At 37.9% G+C, this 22,851-nt stretch overlaps 1 protein-coding gene across 2 annotated transcripts in view; it reads left to right on the plus strand.

Annotated features, from left to right (window-relative positions):
- Positions 1 to 9,487: 9,487 nt before the first annotated feature.
- LOC114804786 (probable protein BRICK1-B) overlaps positions 9,488 to 22,851 on the plus strand; it is a 28,840-nt gene continuing 15,476 nt past the window's right edge. For both annotated transcript variants that reach the window (XM_054232815.1, XM_029044509.2), the window contains exon 1: positions 9,488 to 9,710. In XM_054232815.1, coding sequence (XP_054088790.1) covers positions 9,590 to 9,710 — 121 coding nt within the window. In that variant the 5' untranslated portion in view covers positions 9,488 to 9,589. The remainder of the gene's footprint in view (positions 9,711 to 22,851) is intronic.

Here is a 22,851-nt window from a genome sequence, read left to right on the forward strand (position 1 = left end):
AAATCCAGCGCAGAATAACTCTTGCCAACAGGTGCTACTTTGGACTGAGTAGGCAATTGAACAGTAAAGTCCTCTCTCGACGGACCAAAATCAAGCTCTACAAGTCGCTTATCATTCCCGTCCTGCTTTACGGTGCAGAAGCTTGGACGATGTCAACATCAGATGAGACGACACTAGGAGTTTTCGAGAGGAAGATTTTGCGCAAGATTTATGGTCCTCAGAACATTGGCAACGGCGAATACCGCAGACGATGGAACGATGAGCTGTACGAGTTATACGACGACATTGACATAGTTCAGCGAATAAAAAGACAGCGGCTACGCTGGCTAGGTCATGTTGTCCGAATGGACGAAAACACTCCAGCCCTGAAAGTGTTCGATGCAGTACCCGCCGGAGGAAGCCGAGGAAGGGGAAGGCCTCCACTCCGTTGGAGGGACCAGGTGGAGAGCGACCTGGTTACACTTGGGATCTCCAACTGGCGCCGAACTGCGAAGGAGAGAGAGAGGTGGCGCACTTTCGTCGATTCGGCTATAACCGGCTAAACGGTTGCAACGCCAATCACACACACATATTCAGACGGAGGATGGAGGATGGAGTCATAAGTAGAAGTTCACGTAAGTGAGGAAAGTTTCTGACTGTCATTCACTTGGGAGTGGCCAGGAACGATTCTTTTACATGTGGCCCAAGCAGCTCACGACTTAGACTAAGTATCCTCTGGGTAGCCAGCAGACATTCGTTTGGAGGTGAGCTAAAGTGAGAAGGCGAAACCCGCTTCGCGGTTGTGCGTAGAGTTTGGGACCCACCACATAAAAACACCCCCCCAATGAAAAGAACAAAACAGCCTCGGATGAGAGACCCCAATTTTGATGACGACCACTGCAAACGTTTAAAGGACTACGCTTTAAGGGTATGCACCTGGAATGTCCGGACCTTTAATTGGGAAGGTGCCTCTGCCCAGCTGGTTGATGTCCTCGTAAGAGTAAAGGTTGACAACACCGCAATCCAAGAAATGCGATGGACGGGACAAGGACGGAAGAAGGTGGGTCCTTGTGACATCTACTACAGCGGCCATATAAAGGAACGCAAATTCGGTGTGGGATTCGTGGTGGGAGAGAGACTCCGTCGTCGAGTCCTGGCATTCACTCCGGTGGATTAACGCTTAGCCACAATCCGCATCAAAGCGAGGTTCTTCAACATATCGCTGATTTGCGCCCACGCCCCGACGGAAGAGAAGGACGAAGTGATCAAAGATACCTTCCATGAGTGCCTAGAACGTACCTATGAGCGCTGCCCCCGCCACGATGTCAAAATCGTGCTTGGCGATTTCAACGCTAGGGTGGGTAAAGAAGGTGTCTTTGGCACAACAGTCGGAAAATTTAGCCTCCATGACGAAACATCACCAAACGGTCTGAGGCTGATCGACTTCGCCGGGGCCCGAAATATGGTCGTCTGTAGTACTAGATTCCAGCATAAGAAAATCCATCAAGCTACTTGGCTGTCCCCGGATCGAATCACTCGCAACCAGATCGATCATGTTGTGATAGATGGACGACATGTCTCCAGTGTTTCTGATTTGCGTACGCTTCGTGGTCCCAACATCGACTCGGACCACTATCTTGTAGCAGCTAAAATACGCACCCGCCTCTGTGTAGAAAAGCGCACACGTGAACAAACACAAGGAAGGTTCGACATCGAGAATCTGCAATCACAACCGACAACCGAACGATTTTCTACTCGACTTGCACTCCTGCTCTCTGAGAGCACTCATCAGCATCTCGGTATAAGGGAGCTGTGGGACGGCATATCAAACTCCTTACGTACAGCTGCAACCGAAACCATTGGTTTTCGGAAAAGCCAAAAAAACAGCTGGTATGATGAGGATTGTCGTCTCGCAGTGGAAAGAAAACAGACTGCCTACCTCGCAATGTTGCGATCGACCGCAACACGAGCGGGATGGGAAAGATACCGAGAGCTGAAGAGGGAAGCGAGACGCATTTGCAGACAAAAAAAGAAAGAGGCCGAAATGCGTGAGTATGAAGAGCTTGACAAGCTGGCCGACAGGGGTAATCCTCGAAAATTTTACGAAAAGATCCGGCGACTAACTGAAGGTTTCAAGACCGGAGCACACTCCTGTAGGACCCCCAGAGGTGATCTAGTTATTGATGACCAGAGTATACTGAGTTTGTGGAGGGAACACTTCTCCAGCCTGCTGAATGGCAGTGAAAGTACATCAACAGGAGATGGCGAACCCGATTCCCCAATCGACGACGATGGATCAGATGTTCCATTGCCCGACCGTGAAGAAATTCGAATAGCAATTACCCGCTTGAAGAACAATAAGGCGGCGGTGGCCGATGGATTACCGGCCGAGCTATGCAAATATGGCGGCGAAGAGCTGATAAGGTGCTTGCATCAGCTTCTTTGCAGAATATGGTCGGAAGAAAGCATGCCTGACGATTGGAATCTCAGTGTACTCTGCCCAATACACAAAAAGGGAGACCCCACAATTTGCGCCAATTACCGTGGGATAAGCCTCCTCAACATCGCGTATAAGGTTCTGTCGAGCGTATTGTGTGAAAGACTAAAGCCCACCGTCAACAAACTGATTGGACCTTATCAGTGTGGCTTTAGACCTGGAAAATCAAAAACAGACCAGATATTCACCATGCGCCAAATTTTTGGAGAAGACCCGTGAAAATAGGATCGACACACACCATCTCTTTGTCGACTTTAAAGCTGCTTTCGACAACACGAAAAGGAGTTGCCTTTATGCCGCGATGTCTGAATTTGGTATCCCCGCAAAACTAATACGGATCAGGAAGGACCTGTCCGAGCCGTTCGATACCAGACGAGGTTTCAGACAAGGTGACTCACTATCGTGCGACTTCTTTAACTTGATGCTGGAGAAAATTATAAGAGCTGCAGAGCTAAATAGAGAAGGTACAATCTTCTACAAGAGTGTACAGCTACTGGAGTACGCCGATGATATCGATATCATTGGAAACAACACCCGCGCCGTTAGTTCTGCTTTTTCCAGACTGGATAAGGTGGTGAACGAGGAGAAGACGAAATATCTTCTGTCATCAAACAAACAGTCAGCGCATTCGCGTCTTGGCTCCCACGTCACTGTTGACAGTCATAACTTTGAAGTTGTAGATAATTTCGTCTACCTGGGAACCAGCATTAACAGCAATGACAATGTCAGCCTCGAAATCCAACGCAGAATCACTCTTGCCAACAGGTGCTACTATGGACTAAGTAGGCAATTGAAAAGTAAAGTCCTCTCTCGACGAACAAAAACCAAACTCTACAAGTCTCTCATCATTCCCGTCGTACTTTATGGAGCAGAAGCGTGGACGATGTCCGATGAGACGGCACTAGGAGTTTTCGAGAGAAAGGTTTTGCGGAAGATTTATGGTCCCTTATACATTGGCAACGGCGAATACCGCAGACGATGGAACGATGAGCTGTATGTATTATTCGACGACATAGACATAGTCCAGCGAATAAAAAATCAGCGGGTACGCTGGCTAGGTCATGTTGTTCGAATGGATGAAAGTGCTCCAGCTCTGAAAGTATTCGATGCAGTACCCGCTGGTGGAAGCCGAGGAAGAGGGAGACCTCCACTCCGATGGAAGGACCAGGTGGAGAGGGACCTGGCTTCGCTTGTTATAACCAATTGGCGCCAAACTGCTAGAAGGGGGGATACGTGGCGCGCTGTTTTGGACTCGGCTATAACCTCGTAAGCGGTATCTACGCCAGTCAAGAAGAAGAAGACATATTCAGACTAAACCCCGACGTCGCATTGCATCGGTGACAACTTAACTTATACTTCGTCTCCAATTCGGGTCTGTGATCATTACAACAAGAAGCAAAATAATTTTCAAAATTACCCTTTACAGTGTTTCATTTACACCTTTAATATAATAGAACAATAACAATATATTTTAAATTTGAATTTTGTACTCTATTTTTTATGTAAAATTAAAAATTGTATAGAAATATACATATACAAAATGGAGAATAAGGATAAAAGTTAGGTAATGAAATATATTTTTGTGTTTGTAAATGAAGCGTAATGGAATTTGAGAAAATGATTTAAAAAATAATTACAGAAGAACTCAAACCGAGTTGTCGAGCTCATACATATTTATGTATTGCAACGGATTTCCAAAATCTGTCGTTTACTCTAAAACTCTACCTTGAGTTCGATCACTGGATTGTTAAATAAAAGTCACTGTTTAATGGTTACACTTATCTTTATTTCTAATTTAACAAACTAAGCACTTTATTACTCTTTGTACAAGTTTACAACTTCTTACTTCTAATTTCTTGCACTTTACTCGGCAACTCTCTAATTAGAACTGTGTCTTGCTGCCAGTCCGGCAGCCCTTATATACCCGATTGTTAGCAAGTTATCGTCACTCGAACATTCTGGCAACGACGAATATCGATGTCTGGATAAATCTGGCAAGTTATCGATTTCGTTGTTGATTCTGGTTTATTCTTGCATACATGTTCGTCACACTGCCCTCCACTTAAGTCTGATCGTCCCGATTAGACATACTTCCAGAACCAAATGCTGCAAGCCGTTCTAGATGAACCACCTTCATTTTATTCCTAGGTCTTCCAATGGTTTGTATACGATACACTACATCATTTATCCGTTTAATAACCTGGTATGGCCCTTCCCAACTACATTGAAATTTTGGAGACAATCCTTTCTTCCGTTGTGGGTTATATAACAATACCCAATCTCCTTCCACAAATCCTTCTGAGTTCATTGCCTTGTCGTATTTTGCCTTCATTTTATCACTCATGATTTGCGTCCGCTGTCTCACCATAGCATGAATTTCTTCCGTTGTGGGTTATATAACAATACCCAACCTCCTTCCACAAATCCTTCTGAGTTCATTGCCTTGTCGTATTTTGACATCTTTTTATCACTCATGATTTGCGTCCGCTGTCTCACCATAGCATGAATTTCTCTCATTTCGTCTTCTAGGACACTGTTGGCTTCCCTAACATTCTTTCCACCATTTGCGTTTATTCCGAACTTTAAATCAATCGGTAACCGAAGATGATGACCAAAGATTACCTTTGCTGGAGTCTGCCCCGTTGTTTCATGTACAGCAGACCGATAAGCCATCAGGAACTAAGCTATATGGGTGTCCCAATTCTTTTGATACTTGTCTACCACTTTCTTTAGATGTTCTTCTAAAGTTCGATTGAACGTTCTACCATTACATCGGATTGTGGATGTAGGGCTGTTGTACGAGTTTTCCGTATACCCAGTTTGTGGCACATTTCCTGTATTAAAGCTGATTCGAAATTCCTTCCTTGGTCAGAATGTAATTCTATTGGAACACCATACTTTGTTACCCAATTATTGATGAATACATTCGCTACTGTTTCAGCTTCTTGATTAAGAATTGGATATACTTCTGGCCATTTGCTGAAGTAATCCATAACTAATAAAACATATTTGTTTCCTAATTTACTGGTGAGAAACGGACCAGCTACATCCATGGAAATTCGTTCAAATGGGGCGCCCAATTGTACTGCTTCATCTGACCGTGACTCCTGGATTTCGGCCCTTTTGCTTTAATGCACTCAGCACAATTAGCAATCCATTCCGTGACTGATTGCCGACAACCAACCCAATAAAATCTTTGCTTTAGTTTTACCAAGGTTTTTGTGATTCCCATGTGCCCTCCATTTGGACCATTATGCATCTCGTTAAGTACATCAGAAATTCTTCGGAACGATTATAAGTGTTCGGGAACTTTGTCCATCTTCGCTTTCCCATACTCGATGCAAGCAGCCAGATACCAACTTTAAACTGTTCCACTGTGCCCAATATGCCTTTGCAACTGGACTCTTTGCAGCTATTTCTTCTCTCGTTGGACGCTTGTTCAGCTCCACTCCATGCATTACCAGATCCAAATCTGGATCTTCTTGCTGACATTTTCGTAAATCCTTTGGATCCCAGCCTTCTGTGTTAGTTATTGTCATTAATCGGACATCTATGATGTCTTCTTTAGCTTCAGCTCTCGAACAATGTCTACATTCTAAATTACAAGGACGACGGGACATCGCGTCCGCATTCCCATGAATACAACCTTTTCGATGTTCTATAGAGAAGTCATAACTTTGGAGTCTCTCAATCCACCGTGCCAACTGTCCTTCTGGATTCTTGAATTGCAGAAGCCATTTTAATGCTGCGTAATCTGTCCTTACTCGAAATCGATGTCCATACAGGTACTTATGGAAATGTTTGATGCACTTCACCAATGCCAGTAATTCTCTTCGCGTTACGCAACAATTCTTCTCTGGCTTACTTATCGTCTGGCTATAATACGCGACCACTTTCTCATTCCCGTCAATCACTTGTGATAGAACGCCTCCTATTGCATAGCTACTAGCATCCGTGTCCAAAACGAACGTTGAGCCTGTACAGTACATTATCTCTCCTTCAGAGTTTGGAAGGCAAATTCCTGTTCTTCATTCCATTCAAAGGCACTGTTCTTCTTCGTGAGTTCATGGAGGCTACTAGCTAGGCTGGCGAAATTTGGAACGAATCGTCGGTAATAGGTACACAGTCCAAAGAAACTCCGCAATTCATGTAAAAATGCCCTTCGTTGTCACTTTGTGTCCTAATTAACTCACTTCCTTCTTGAATAGTGAACACTTCATCGGGCTCAGTTTTAAACCAGCGCTGGCTATGCGTTGAAATACCTCTTCCAAGTTCTGGAGGAGCTCATCAAAGCTTTTACCCAACACGATGATATCGTCTAGGTACACCAAACATGTCTTCCAGTGTAATCCTTTTAACACTTGGTCCATAAGCCTCTCAAAAGTGGCAGGAGCGTTACATAACCCAAAGGGCATTACAGTGAATTGCCATACTTCCACTTGCCAATAGCCACTTTTCAAATCGAGTGTTGAAAACCAATTCGTGCCTGATAGTGAGTCTAGGGTGTCATCTATTCTAGGTAATGGATAACTATCTTTCTTCTTTACAAGTACTACAGGTGAACTCCATGGACTCGATGATGGTTCAATTATGCCGCTATCGCTCATTTCACGTATGGTCTGGCTTACAACTTCTCGTTTGGCTAATGGAACGCTGCGAGGAGCCTGGCGGATTGGTCTTGTATCTCCGGTGTTGATGGAATGTTTCACAATTTTGGTTCTACCTAGTTTGGATTCATCTTTGTCGAATATGGTGGAGTATCTGAGAAGGAGTTGTTTGGCCTTCTTTTTATGGTCTACCTCTAGTTCCTTTGTCCATGCATTAATCTCGTTTGAGATATCGTTTTTACAACTGGAATTATCCTCAAAATGTGTTTCGCAATTTATTACGGCCTCAATCTCCTGACACTGCCCTAATATAGCTCCTTTGGAGACTGTGACTGGTGACTTACACTCATTAAGGACTCTTACTGGAACTCTTTTGTCTTGTCGTGTCATAGCCAGGGTTTTTCCTATAAGTATGTTTGGTATAGATTCTTTTGCGCCTTCAACAACCCACAACGTGTCCGTCCCATAGTCTCCATCTATTTCTGCCCAAATAATTGCTTCTGATTTTGGTGGAATCTTCTGATTTTCTGTTATTAACACTTGTCTAACGTTGCATTTGTTATCATAACCAAACATAAGAGGCACTTCCATATTGGTATAAGTCATAATTTTGTTTTCCATGTCTAATTTTATTCCTTTACTGGCTAGAAAGTCTACTCCAATTATGACTTCGTCGACGATATCTGCCACTATAAAGTTATGTAACACGGCTATTTTTCCTATTCCAATTTCGCACGTTACTTCCCCGAGAACTTGAGCATCATCTCCAGTTGCAGTACGTAACTTTGCACCAGCTAGTAGTTTTACTTCCTTGTTAACTAGATCCGATCGAATTATGGAATGTGTTGCTTCCGACTGGCTCGCTTTGGTTTAACGATTGGTGCTTTTCAGAGTTGGTTGGTCTTCTTCAGCTTTGCGTTTCCGTCCATATAGGTAATTGGGTCGATTCGATTCTATATTGCAATTACGTGCAATATGGCCGCCTTTCCCGCAGTTGAAGCATTTAACCACACCATCATTTTTCTTACGTGTTTCTCCAGATTTCTCCAACATTTCATGCATTTCTTCCAAAAATTTCTTCGTCCAGGCAGGCTCTTCTATTTCTACACGATGAGCTTTAAATGTTCTGTTACTAAGTAAAGAGGCAGTTTCGTGCGTTAGAGCAAAGGCCACTGTTTCTGCAAATGTCAATTTTGGACATGCTAGTGCAGAATAGCGCGTATTCTCGTCTCGTATACCATTAAAGAAACTGTGGATTTTCATATCCTCTATATATTCTGCGGACTTATGCGCATAAGCCAAATGAGCTAACCTTTCCACTTCCGTAGCAAATTTTTGCAGAGACTCACTAGCTTTTTGTTTGCGATTTTGCAGTTCGATTTGAAAGATTTGTCTCCGGTGCTCACTTCCATACCGTCTTTCTACAGCAGCCAACGCTTCGTAACTGCTTGACTCGCAATTGGGTATAGTTTGTAGAATTTCCGCAGCAGCCCCTTTTAAAGCCACGAACAATTGGGCAACTTTGTCTTCCGCATTCCATTTATTCGTATCTGCCGTCTTTTCAAATTGGAGTTTGAAAATCTGGAACGGAGTTGTGCCGTCAAATGATGGAGTGTTGACTTTGACAAGTCCTGTTGACACCATTGGTCGGTTTAGTTGCAGGTCTCGGAAACGATCTTTCAATTCTTCTACATCCGACTTAATCTTGTCTTTCAGTTCTTCCACCTCAGCCTAAATCTTGTCTTGCTCTTCTGAAATCTGCGTTGACACTTCTGCTATTTGTGAGGTCACTTGCGTCGCTATGCGTGCTTCCTGTTCTTTTAACTGTGCTGACACCTGAGCTGATATTTGTGATGACAGCTGTGTAAATTAAGGACATTTGTGTTGACAACTGCGACTGCTGTTCTTTCATCTCAGTTAATTCTAATGACAACTGCGACGACAACTGTGACGACAACTGCGACGATATCTGCGAGGACATCTGTGATATTGCAGACAAAACCATGTTCATGTCCTGTATTATTGAGTAACATGTAGTCTCTTCCTTTTCTTCTATCTTAGTTGTTGATTCCTGCAACACCGATTCGAAAACATATTCGTCAACGTTGATGTTTTCTTCTTCCATCGCTTCTCGCAACCGGGCTTGTAACTCAGCTTTCAACCCATTCGTTGATAAGCCTCCTTGTTCCAACTCCTTTTTAAGTTGTGGTATCTTTAATTCACTGAACATTCTGGCAACGACGAATATCGATGTCTGGATAAATCTGGCAAGTTATCGATTTCGTTGTTGATTCTGGTTTATTCTAGCATACATGTTCGTCACAGTATTTTCCGTGTGAACGTAAAAATAGTTTTAGTGTATGAACGCGGTCTAAATGATATTATAAGTGATATATCGTTAACAATTTTCTGAATATCGATATTTATATCGAGTATTTAGTGATATGCTAGACCAGAGCACTGATAAATAATTTGTAAATAATATTAAAATTTTCGTAATTAAAAAATGAGTTCTATACATAGAGAGGGTGTTCAAAAACAAATACATCAAGACTGGGCAAATCGTGAATACATAGAAGTTATAACAGCAAGTATAAAACGGATAACGGATTTCCTCAATTCATTTGGTTAGATATTAATGCATTTTTAAACACATGTGAATACCTATTGAACATAGAACCATTTAAAAGTAAACAATCGAATCATTAACAAAACCACATAAACGTCGTTGTTATTTTACTATTGGAAAGTGCCGGTGTAAAACCTTGGACGTTGAACATTTGTTTTATGTTCTCTTTATTTTGAATTTTCAACAAATTGTTTTTTATATACGGTTGAACTTCTCTAACTCGAATCACTATAATCCACAAATAACTTCGATTTAGAGACTTCAAGTTATAGAATTTTCATTAAAACATACAATTTTTCTAAAAGATGGGGGAAACTTTAGTATAGTATCCCCCGATTTCAGGGTTAAAATAGGTATGGTTGGAAAGAGGACGATCTCCAGATTACGAATATATATAATAGTTGCCGCAGGAGACTTATAGTTTTCGAGATATTCGCATTTAAAGTTGAAAATTTCACAAATTTTATGTGGCGATATTTCGATTATTACTTAACTTTTAATTTATATAATACGCTTATTATACACTAACACTTCACTAAATTGTTTCCACATGCTTATTTTATATCAATTGGTTTAATATTTGCTTTAAATAAGCATTTTAATTTTTAAACAATTTTGTTTATATGCACAATAACCAGGTTAACTCTGAAATCGGGGGATACTATACTAAAGCCGACCCAAAAGATGTAAAACATAGATTTATACAGTTTTATATATTTACATCGCATAAAATTTTCTGGGCTGGGATTTAGTATATCATCCCACGATTTCGGGGATATAGGTTGAATAGAAGAGATCCTCCTATAACTCACTATATATATGATTTTCATTTATATATTGCACTTTTACTCTCACACTTCACTACATTCTTTGCACATATTTATTTTATATTAATTATTTAGCAATTTGATTGAAATAAGCATTTTAACTTTTATTCATTTTTATCAATTCACACAAAAGGTTGCTTCTGGAGGATCTCTTCTATCCAACCATACCCACTTTGTCCTCGAAATCGTGGGATGCTATACTAAAGTTTTCCCACCTCGAGTTATTGAAGTTCAAGTTATGGAAGGAAATTTGTATGAAATTTGTTTTCTAAACGCTAATGCCAATTCACAAGTTCGAGATATGGAGATCTTCGTATTAAAGAAACTCGAGTTATGGAGTTGTATTGTAATTTACATTGATTTTACTATACTATAAAGTACATCGAAATGCCTTTTGTCTGTTACTGAGTGTATTGTTTGAGCATTGCAAGGGAAAACTTTAGTATACCGTCCCACGATTTCGGGGTTAAAATGAATATGGGCGGATAGATGAGGATCTCCAGATTACGAATTATTGCCGCCGCAAACTTATAGTTGTTGAGATATTTGCAATTAAAGATATAAAATTAACAATTTTCAACACGTTCTTTCTCACTGTATATTGAATTTTTCAAATATATTTTGCACTTGAAATATATTTACGCTTCACTAATTTGTGGGTCGGCTTTAGTATACTACCCCAGGCTTTCGGTAATAAAATGGAAAGAGAAGGTTCTCCAGATTAAGAATATATATACATATAGCTGCAGCTGACTTATAGTTTTCGAGATATTCGCACTTAAAGTTGAAAAAAGTACTATTTTATCTTGAATTTCCACAATATATACTGAATATTTTATTAATATTCTGCACTTATTTTACACTTACACTTCACCACATTGTTTCTGCATATTTATTTTATAAAAATTATGACGAAAATGGCTGTAAATAAATATTTAACATTTTACACAAATCTTCGTTTAAAAAATAGCAAAAAGGGTTGCAGGTTGACAAGTAATCAGTGTTGTCACACCAAATATTTCGCAAAATTTTATTTTAAGCCTAACAATAAGTTATGAAATCTTAATCTATTTAAAAACTAGACCAGCTCAAACGAGTGATTGAGCTGTATTGTTGAAACGTTCATCTTTAGTATGCAGGCATATCCCTTCTTTTGAGGCGTGTTTGATCGCAGGAATGTACTAAAGCATTAGCCAATGGGTTTGGGTGATCACGGAGTTTAGATATATATTTCAATCTGCTGTCCTCTACTGCTTTCTTTACCATAGGGATACCAAGATCTTTATGGATATTTTCATTGCGAATGTACCATGGTGAGCACGTGATTGTTCTAAGCATTTTCGATTGGAACCTTTGTATTATATCTATATTAGTTGCACAGGGTGTACACCGCAGTTGAATGCCATACATCCAAATCGGCTTTATGACCGCATTGTATAAAAGTACTTTGTTGTCTAGGCTAAGTTTAGAGTTTTTATTTAAAAGCCAATTTAAATTTGCAGCTCTTATCTCCATGCACGTTATTTTACTAGATATATACGTAAGCCTTCTATCTAGGTGAATACCAAGATAGGTAACTTCATTCGCTTGAGGCACTAGAATATTGTTCATTTTTACTGCTGGGCAAATTTTTGGTCTTAGGGAAAATGTAACATGCTTGCATTTTTGTTCATTTACATTTATACGCCAGTTTGCTAACCATTCTTCGACAGAACTTAAGTGCTCCGCTAATATTCTTGATGCTATAATGAGGAATTTGTTACGACTCACTAAAGCTGTGTCATCCGCAAACGTTGATGTCAAGACATTATTAGCAGTTGGAAGATCAGCTGTATATATAATGTATAGAGTTGGGCCCTGTGGTACTCCAGCCCTTATCTGTCGTTCATCAGATATGAAATCTCCTACTTTAACCATAAATTGTCTATTTTTTAGATAAGACTCCAATATTTTATACAATTCTAAAGGTAGAATCTTTTTAATCTTATATAAAAGGCCTTCATGCCACACTTTATCAAACGCCTGAGCCACGTCTAGAAATATAGCTGAACAGTACTCTCTGTGCTCGAATGCTTTTCTTATTTCGTTAGTTATTCTATTTACTTGTTCTATTGTACTGTTTTGCACGAAACCCGAATTGGTGCGTTGGTATTACATTATTTTCGTGGAGAAAAGGAGACATCTTTGATAGGAGCACCTTTTCAAATATTTTAGAAAGGCAGGGTAGAAGACTGATTGGTATGTATGAAGACGGCTGTGTCAAGTCTTTCCCAGGTTTATCTATCAGGATAATCTGCGACTTTTTCCACGAAATTGGATAGTATCCAAAACTTAGAATTGCATTGAAGAGCAAAGACCTCTACAGTAATATTTGGTAACTCAATTAGCAATTTTGGAGTGATATTATCATGTCCTGACGACTGTTTTGGATTAAGTTGTTTTATGATGCTATTAATTTCAGAAATGAAGTCTTAAAGGACTCGGGCGACTCATTTGCTGTGTTAGGTATGATTGACAACTTAAAGTTATTCTTTGGGTAATTTGGTTGAAATACCTTTTCTAGGTGATTTGCAAAACAAGTAGCCTTTTCCTCATCACTTCGAGCCCAATTTCTACCCAAGTCTCGTATAGGAATGTTGGAGTCGACTGGTGGCTTCATGGACTTTTGGGCTTTCCATAGTGAATTTTGCTCGCTTGAGTTTGGACACAGCTTCTTTATATATATATCATTGTTGAATTCTTCCTCGCGTTTAAGCGCTTTTTTTAATTTGCGTACAGCAAATTTCAACTGAAGCTGAGTGGAAGGGGAACGATTTATCTGCCATTCTCGTCTAGCACGTCTTTTTTCATTTACAAGCTGTTCTATTTTTCTTTTGCTGATTTTTCTGAGACTAAGTGGCTTATAATATTTCTTTGGTGTTGCTAAGACCGCTGCGTTAATAAATATATCATTGAGTTCCTTTATACTTTCGTCAATATCTCTTTCTGTATTTATTTTGTTTTCAATATTAATGTGGCTACTCACGTATTTTTTGTATTTTAGCCAGTTCGTTTTTTGAGATTTTAGGCCCACTTTCTTTTCGACAAATATGGGTTGTTCACATAACTTTATTAGTATAGGACAGTGATCAGAAGATAGGTCAGTACTTGGTTCTACTGTTATGTGCGATTTATCTATATTTTTGATCACAGCAAAATCAATTAAATCTGGTATTTTTTTACGATCACTAGGCCAATATGTTGGCTTACCCGGAGATATTATATCAAGGTTATTGCGCCTATTTATAATAGTTTGATACTGCTGTCGTCCTTTCGGATTAATAAGTCGTGTGCCCCAATACATATGTTTTGCATTATAATCTCCACCTGCTAGAAATCTATGACCTAGCGTTCCAAAAAAGTCTTTAAATTCGCTCTCTGTAATTTTAAAACGAGGTGGACAGTATATAGCTGTCAGGTTTAAGTATCCGCAACGATATAAGAGTCTATACCCCGGTATAAAGAAATTGTTTTTATTCGTAACATGGGTTTCTGACAATAGCATTACATCTCTATTATTTTCATTCAGAAATCTAATAAGCTGCAATTTATGTTGGTTCACACCGTTAGCATTCCATATACAAATGTTAAGTACGCTCATTTTTTACTTAAAAAAGTTTGCAACATTTGATTTTGTGCTTTGATTACCTCTTGGATCATATTTTGCATAGTAGACATAAATTGTGTCATACATTGGGTAAGGTTTAAAATCATTGTTTCAATACTTCCATTTGGTTGGTTTTGGGGCATTTACATTTGCGTTGTGTTGCCTTTCACCACATTTGCATTGCTCCTTTGTGTAGCATTATCTTTAAGAATACATTGATTTGAAATATGGACAGGGTTTTCATAATTTCGTTAGAAGGAATATTAATCATTTGATTACGGCGTGTTTGAATTGCAACAGACAATTTCGTTTTTAAGTCTTTGTATACCGGGCAACCCCTATAGTTTGCAGTGTGATTTCCACCACAATTACTACATTTTTTATTTAAATCCTCTTTTTTACGAGTTCATTTTGATGTAGGATGCAGATCACCACACACCACACAGAGTAGAGTGCGAAGAGTGCAATATGCTTTCGTGTGCCCATACTCTTGGCAGTTGGTGCATTTCTTTTATGTGGTTCCTCGACGGTAATTCTGCGATGGAGCAAATATTTTAACTTGTAAATTGGATGCGTTTCATTTTTCTTTAGTTGTTCATTATTTGGCATCAGTTCTATTTTGAACATTGGTTGTGGGACTTTATTTCTGTTAAAAATATTTACTGCTGATTTAATTCTAAAACCACCTTCTTCCAGAGCTTCTTTAACTTCGTTAGAGTCTACCGAAGACTCTATACCTTTTATGACTACCACTAGGCCTTTAGAGCTCTTCAATTGGTACGAGTAATAATTCTTATTATTATTTGATAAGTATTTTACTACATCCATGAAACTTTTTTCAGTGTACGTCTGAATTTCTATTTCATCTATGTTACCTTTTTTAAAGGCACTATATGGAAGTTGTTTGTGCCTATTAAATTGCTTAATTTGGAGACAAGCGCATTTGAGCTACGCTCACGCAAATAGATTGGAGGAGGTTTGGCATTCACTGCTGCAGTGGTACCTTTCGCATCGTCGTTAGGTTCTTTGCTCAGTAAGGCAAATCTATTACCATTTAAAATTTCTGGCTTTTTACCACTTGGCGTGTCTGCTTGAAATTTTTTATTATTGACAGCTGATTTAATTGGACTAGATTTCCTTTTTGGGTTTATGTAGCGGCCAATACCAGTCTGAATAGATGGTCCTTTCTTGCATTGTGTATTCTCACCTTCCTTTTTCTTTTCCTTCGTTATCCGTGTGCTTGCTGGTACCTGCATACTTGTCGCTTTCAGCTCATTTGTTGTTGCGCGATTGCTGTTTACTGCTGCTTCTGTTGACTGCGACCTTTGCTTCGATTCCATTTCAGCTGATCGCTGCGATGACTCATCACCGCCGTTGCTCTTTTTGTTGGCTGGTGTTGTTTGTGTTGGCTCCACAAAGCTGAAGTAGGCATTTAAGGAATGCCTACGGCTTTGCTGGTGAGGCTGCGATGCGCTCATTATTGTTTATTTGATTTTATTGTTTTTATATTTTTGTTTTGTGCACTGTTTGTTAATGTTTATTGTTATAATTTTTGTACACTGTTTTTTGATTTAATTGTTTGTTGACAATTTAACCGATGCTATTTACTTTTTGTTTGTTTACTTTTGTAAGAAATCAGATTTCACGGAGCGAATTAAAAAGCACGTCCGTATACCTTGAATGCTTTACAACAAAAATTAAAAGAATAAAAATAAACAGAAAAAAGAAGGATTATAACCCAAACCAAACCATAATGGTGTTATGACTAATGCAAAGTCTTTCGGTATTACCTTTTCTTTGATAACCCCCGGTGATTGTCCGACCAGGGTTGTTTTGTTAAAGCGCGGCCGAAGGCCGCCAATGCGGAAAGTAGTTCTACACGAAAGAACTTTTAATTTTCCCCTCTTTGATAACTCCCGGTGTTGGCTCGACCAGGATTATTTTTTTGAAGCGCGGCCGAAGGCCTCCAATGCGGAAAGTATTTCTACACGAAAGACATTTCTCTTACTTATAGTACATAGAGTGAATATTATAAACTTTCCTTATATTATCTTTATATAATCTTTTTATAGGGCATTTATTTTCTGCATTTGGGGTATTTATTTATTTTGGTTCTTCTCATTCGTTTGCAAAATATCTGATATGGCAACACTTATTACTTGTCAAGCTGCAACCCTTTTTGTTATTGTTGAAATTAAGAGATTTGTGTAAAATGTGAAATACTTATTTACAGCTATTTTCGTGATAAATTTTATAAAATATATATGCAGAAACAATGTGGTGAAGTGTAAGTGTAAAATAAGTGCATAATATTAATAAAATATTCAGTATATATTGTGAAAATTCAAGATAAAGTAGCACTTTTTTCAACTTTAAGTGCGAATATCTCGAAAACTATAATATACCCTGGGATAGTATACTAAAGTTTCACCTAATTTGTTTTTATATATTTATTTTTAACAAATTATATCAAAATTTGCTGTAAATAAACTTTTAACTTTTTGGACAATTCTGTTTATTTGTACAATAACAAAAGGGATGCAAGATGACAGAACATAAGTGTTGCCACATGCAATCGAATAAAAATAATCAAAATGAATGAAATCCCCAAAATGAAGAAAACAAATATCCTATAAATAGTTATTAAGTGAACACCCACCAACACCGGGGATTATCAAAGAGTTGGAATAACAAGTTATTCCGCGTATAACTACTTTCTTCAGATGCGGCCTTCGGCCGCGCTTCAAAAAAAATAATCCTTGTCGAGCCAACACCGGGGATTATCAAAGAGGTGGAATAACAAGTTCTTCCGCGTAGAACTACTTTCTGCAGAGGCGGCCTTTGGCCGAGCTTCAAAAAAATAACCCTAGTTGAGCTAAAACAAGGGTTAGCAAAACAAGGGACTGTCCTTTTAAAAATGTGTTTTTTTAATAAAAAAGAGAAATTTTGGCAAAAAATGTGGGATTTTTGCAAAAAGAGGAATTTATGGATGAATTTATATATGTATGGTATCTACGGCATTGCAGGTTTTCCGCATGAAAAGTGATTTGTAAAATAAGTAATTTTTGCTTAAAAATCTTTTAATTAATGTAAAATTTGAATTTTATAGAATGTTAGTAATGTAATTTAAAAATATTTGAAGTGAAAAAGTGCGTAAAATGTGTTAAAGTGTGTGAAATTCGGGCACCCCTGGTTTTGTCTCGACCAAGGTTATTTTTTAAAGCCGCCCGAGGCCGCCAATGCAAAGAGGAATTTTACGCGAAAAAACTCCTCCTAATTAGATGCCAAACCCCGACCGCCAAAGTAATCGGAATCGTGCCAGTAATCTATACTACTATTATAAAGAGGAAATATTTGTATGTATGTTTGTAATGAAAAAACTCAAAAACTACTTCGCCGATTTCAAAAATTATTTCACCATTGGAAAGTTACATTCACCCCGAGTAACATAGGCTATATTTATTGCTTGAATCTCAACATTCTGGAAATAATTCGCAAGTGAGGGTATCAAAAAGACTCCGTGATAGAGAATCTTAATCTGAAACTGAAAAATACCAGAGAGTCGAGTAACGAGAGTTCGCAGCTGATTGCTGAACAAAATTTCAACACCCCCCAAGTAGTTGAGAGAGGAGCACGGAGCATGTGCAGCGGCTTGAAGAACAAAATATTAGAAATATACAAGCTCGCACTAGGGCGTCGAACTCCGAGCGTTCCCAACGCCTTCATAAACAGAGAGAAACACAACGGACACCAAAGACTGGAGGTCGATATCAAGATTTTGCTCATTACAACGTCGCAAGAAACGGGAAAGTACATTCATATGTATGGGAGAGTGTGTATAATTGTGTAAAAGCTTATCGCTTTTGAAATGTATGTTTGCAAGTAGAAGAACAGCGGCTTGAAGAACAAAATATTAGAAATATACAAGCTCGCACTAGGGCGTCGAACTCCGAGCGTTCCCAACGCCTTCATAAACAGAGAGAAACACAACGGACACCAAAGACTGGAGGTCGATATCAAGATTTTGCTCATTACAACGTCGCAAGAAACGGGAAAGTACATTCATATGTATGGGAGAGTGTGTATAATTGTGTAAAAGCTTATCGCTTTTGAAATGTATGTTTAAACCCGTGCTAGTTGTTTGATATTTTCAATTTACCACAATCTGTTATCGATTGTGATTTTTTTACATAGTTGATAATCACGGCGTACAATATTCATTATATGTACATATTTTTTACGATCCACCCGAATGAGTAAATTATATGAACTTGAATTGAAGTAGTCTCTTTTGACCACCTTTCTGTGTTAGCAAAAGCAAATTTATTTTTCGAAATATATTAAGAAATTTATTCAAAAAGTTGTACATAGTACCAGCTGTTTACCAATGCAAGGGTAGGCAACGATATCTCACGAACATTTCTTTGCAGTCTAATACAGCGCTCAATCGAAAATATGTACGCTTTAAAACGTGAACACCCTTTTTTGTGCATTGACTACTGGAAAATAAAAAAAACTGCTTACTTCAGAGCTGCACAAAATTGAAAAATCTATTTATCGTTTGTTTATCCGTGTAGGAAATGAGAAGTTCTCTATTGAGAGCTTTATTGTTGAAAAAAAGCCAAACCCAATTTAAATGTGTAATTACTTTATATTTTTGGGATTTCGAAAACATGAACGATTCGCAAATGTGAACTGCCTGCGGAAGCGGTTCTAAAAGCGATTAATCATATGAAAAGAAGTCCCGCTTGGTCAGAGAGTGCGTAGATAGGATTAACTACCTATCAACGTGCAATAAAGTCAACCTCATCTGGGTGCCGGGACATAAAGGGATAGAAGGGAACGAAATTGCAGACGAGCTAGCTCATACAGCTGCTGCAACTGTACCGACTGGTCCAGACCCTTTTCTGGCAGTGTGTCCCCATACTATCCGGGATATGGAATTTTGGTATATAACATCCCAACAGAGGGGTACATCGTCTCCCTTAATCCATGTACCATCCTGGAATTTGTCAGGGTACTGAAGTCGCTGTAGACTTGAAGAGGGCATAGACCGCTGGTCGTGGTGCTTACCTCATCATAATCTATCTATCATATTTTCCTTATACCACAATTTTAAAGTTTATCTGAAGTGAATGAATCTTAAATATAAACATTCTCTAGTCTGACAAATCAAAAGTAAGCTTATTTAGTTCTGAACAAAATATTCATCATATAATACAATATAGGCTAAAACACACAAATTCCGTGCATTTAGCTGAATTTACCAAATTTGAGTTGGCAACGCTGTCCAAAATGGGCGATTTTTGCTATTGTGAATTCTAATTGATACAAAGAAGAAGAAAAAACGTAAACAAATTATTTATGTTTCTATTTTGCTAATTAAATTATTGGCAAATTTATTAACAATAACTTTTTTTTATACATATTTCTTTATTTATTGAATCTGCAAGTAGAAATATAAATAACATTTATTCATAATCATTAATTTTGTTTTTCGCAGATTTATGATCAGAGTGAAGTTGAATATCGACAAATAAACCATAAATAATATTTATCATTAATATTGCATTTTCTCAGATTTATGTTTAAAGTTCACTTTTTTGCAAGTTATATATCGGTTAGTTATAATTTATTTTGTTTTTCGCAGATTTATGATCAGAGTGAACATTCTTGCAAGTTGAATATCGACAAATAAAACATAAATAATATTTATCATTAATATCATATTTTCGTGGAGGAAAGGAGACATTTTTGATAGGGTAAGATACTTATTGGTCTGTAGGAAGACGGTTGTGTTATGTCTTTTTCAGGTTTATCTATCATGATGATATGCGACTTTTTCCACGAAATTGGATGGTACCCGAAACCAAGAATTGCATTAAAGAGTAAAGAGAGCACTGATATAGCAATATTCGGCAACTCAATTAACATTTTTGGAATAATATTATCGTGTCTTGAAGACTTTTTCGGATTTAGCTCTTTTAGGATCTTGGTAATTTCATAAGTAGACGTCCTAATAGACACGCTTGACTCGTTTGGGCAACTTAAAATTGTTTTTTGGACCATTGGGTTGAAGTACCTTTTCTAGGTGATTTGCAAAGCAAAGTCTTATAGGCATTTTGGAATCTACTGGTGGCTTAAAAGACTTTTCGGCTTTCCAAAGGGAGTTTTTCTTGCTTGAATTTTGACACAGGTGGTTTATATAATTTTCATTATTGTTTTCTTCATCGCAGAGTTGAAGGGGAACGACTTAACTGTCATTTACGTCTTGCTTGACTTTTCTCATTTACAAGCTTTTCTATTTCATTATTAGTGATGTTTCTGAAAACCTTAATGTTTCTTTTAGGTGTTGCCAAGACAGCTGCATTAGTTATTACATCATTGAATTCCATCATGCTTTCATCAATATCCCTTCCCGTATTTATTTTTAAATCGACGTTAATGTGGCTACTGAAATTTTTCTATATTTCAACCAGTTAGTTTTATAAGATGTTAGAGATGCTCAACTATCATGGGCTGTTCGCATAACTTTATAAGTACAGGAGAATGATCAGAACATAAGTCAATACATGTATCTACTTTTATAAGCGATCTATCTATATTTTTGACTACAGCAAAATCTATTAAGTCTGGTATTTTGTTTCTATCACTGGGCCAGAATGTCGACTTACCAGGAGATATTATATCAAGGTTATTGTGTTTATTTAGAATAGTGTAGTACAGCTGTCGTCCTTTCGGATTAATAAGTCGTGAGCCCCAGTACATGTGTTTTGCATTGTAATCTCCCCCTGCTAGAAATCATGGACCTAGCGTTCCAAAAAAGTCTTTAAAATCACAGTCTATAATTTTAAAACGAGGTGGACAGTATATAGCCGTCAGATTGAGGTCAGAACCGCGATTTTTCAATGATATTTTTGTAGCTTGTAACTGCGCTGTAGCATGCAGTCCTAAAGCATGGTGGTTTAGCCGATTTCTAACCAATACTGCTGTACCACCGTGCGCCTTTTCATCTGGATGATTTGTAACATGAAGTCTCTATCCCGGTATAAAGAAATTGTTTTCTGGCAGCAGCATAACATCTATGCTTTTTTCAGTCAGAAATCGTATTAACTCCAGTTTGTGCTGGTTTACACCGTCGGCATTCCATATACTAATATTTAGCATACTCATTTTTTAGATAATAAGGTTTGTAACATTTGGTTTTGAAATTTGATCAAATCTTGGATCATGTTTTCATGGTAGACATAAAATTGTGTCATACATTGAGTAAGATTTAGAATCATATTTTCAATACCTCCATTTGGTGCGGTTTTTGCATTTGCACAGCCTTTTACCACATTTGCATAACTTCCCTGGACAAGGATATTCTTAGAATTACCAGGTTTCGAACTCTGGTCTGCAATTTCTACATTTTCGTTACGAGGGATATTCATCATTTGGTTACGATGAGCTTGAATTCCCATTGACAAATTTTGATTTCAAGTCTTTAATAAGATAAGATTTGGTATGCTCATACTCTTGGCAGTTACAGCCCTATTCTGTGCACTTTACAAATTCAACAAATTTCTAATTTGTAAAAAATTGAAATTTATCAAGCATTTCGTATTCTGTGTCTAAAATAAAAAGCTTTTTTCTTGATAAATTGTTAAGAAGTAAAATGCTCTTGACAAATAAAATATCTCGCTGTGGATAGTTGTGAAAGTGAATTTGTTGCAATGGAGATATTTTACTTTTGTCGTTAGTTTTATTCAAAGAGGAAAAATATGAACATGTGGATGGCTCGCGTTATTGAGCCGTTTTTATAATATATTAAGAAGTTTATTTTTCCGTTTTTTGTATAAAAAATGAGGATAATGAGGGTAACATTGACGAAATTGTTTTCTATATATTGCATGCGATTACAGCTTAGCAAATTTTTGCCAACAAAGAACAAAGTTTAGATTTCGTAGTCCCCAAGGAACTTTTCTGAAGCTAAACATAACAACCAACTAAATCAAAATTGCATTCCAAACAGTTTTAAATATATTATAAAGGACATATGTATATGTATTATATTATGAAGTATTCTACGGCTTTGCGGCTTTGAGCAAAAGACTATGGATGATCTGGGATGGAAAAGTGAATATATAGGCTCTGCCATTTGATTATCAATCAACTTTATTTCCGCGCAGCACTCCCTGTTTGGTTAGGTATAACCCTGTCATCTATATAGAGTAAATAGAGTTGTGAAACCAAACCAAATACTTTGCATCAGGTCTGAAAGGCTTCAGTCGACATCTCGACATTAGAATCGGATATATAGGCTGATAACTCTTTGGTCAATCATAAACCAAACTTATCAACGAAGCCACACTGAAGAAGGCTCGGTTAAAACAAACACTCATCCAAATAACGGCCTTTTGCATGAAAAATAGTGCCAGCTTCGGAGCATGGAATATTTGCGCACCCTAAGAAAAGTCTAGACCAAAAGCAATGGATTTATTGTGAAATTGAAGTTAAATTATTAACTATTTTGCAACAAATATTGAAATGTATTTGAAAACTTACGTTAAAAAATAATTCAAATCAATTTTTCAATTCAATTCGAATATAATTGGATAGAATCAGCTGTTTCTGTTTACATTATTTTGTTTCCCACACGTGTGGGTGGTTTTATCAAAATT

This window comes from Zeugodacus cucurbitae, chromosome 6 (genome assembly GCF_028554725.1).
Source record: "Zeugodacus cucurbitae isolate PBARC_wt_2022May chromosome 6, idZeuCucr1.2, whole genome shotgun sequence".
Lineage (NCBI taxonomy): Eukaryota > Metazoa > Arthropoda > Insecta > Diptera > Tephritidae > Zeugodacus > Zeugodacus cucurbitae.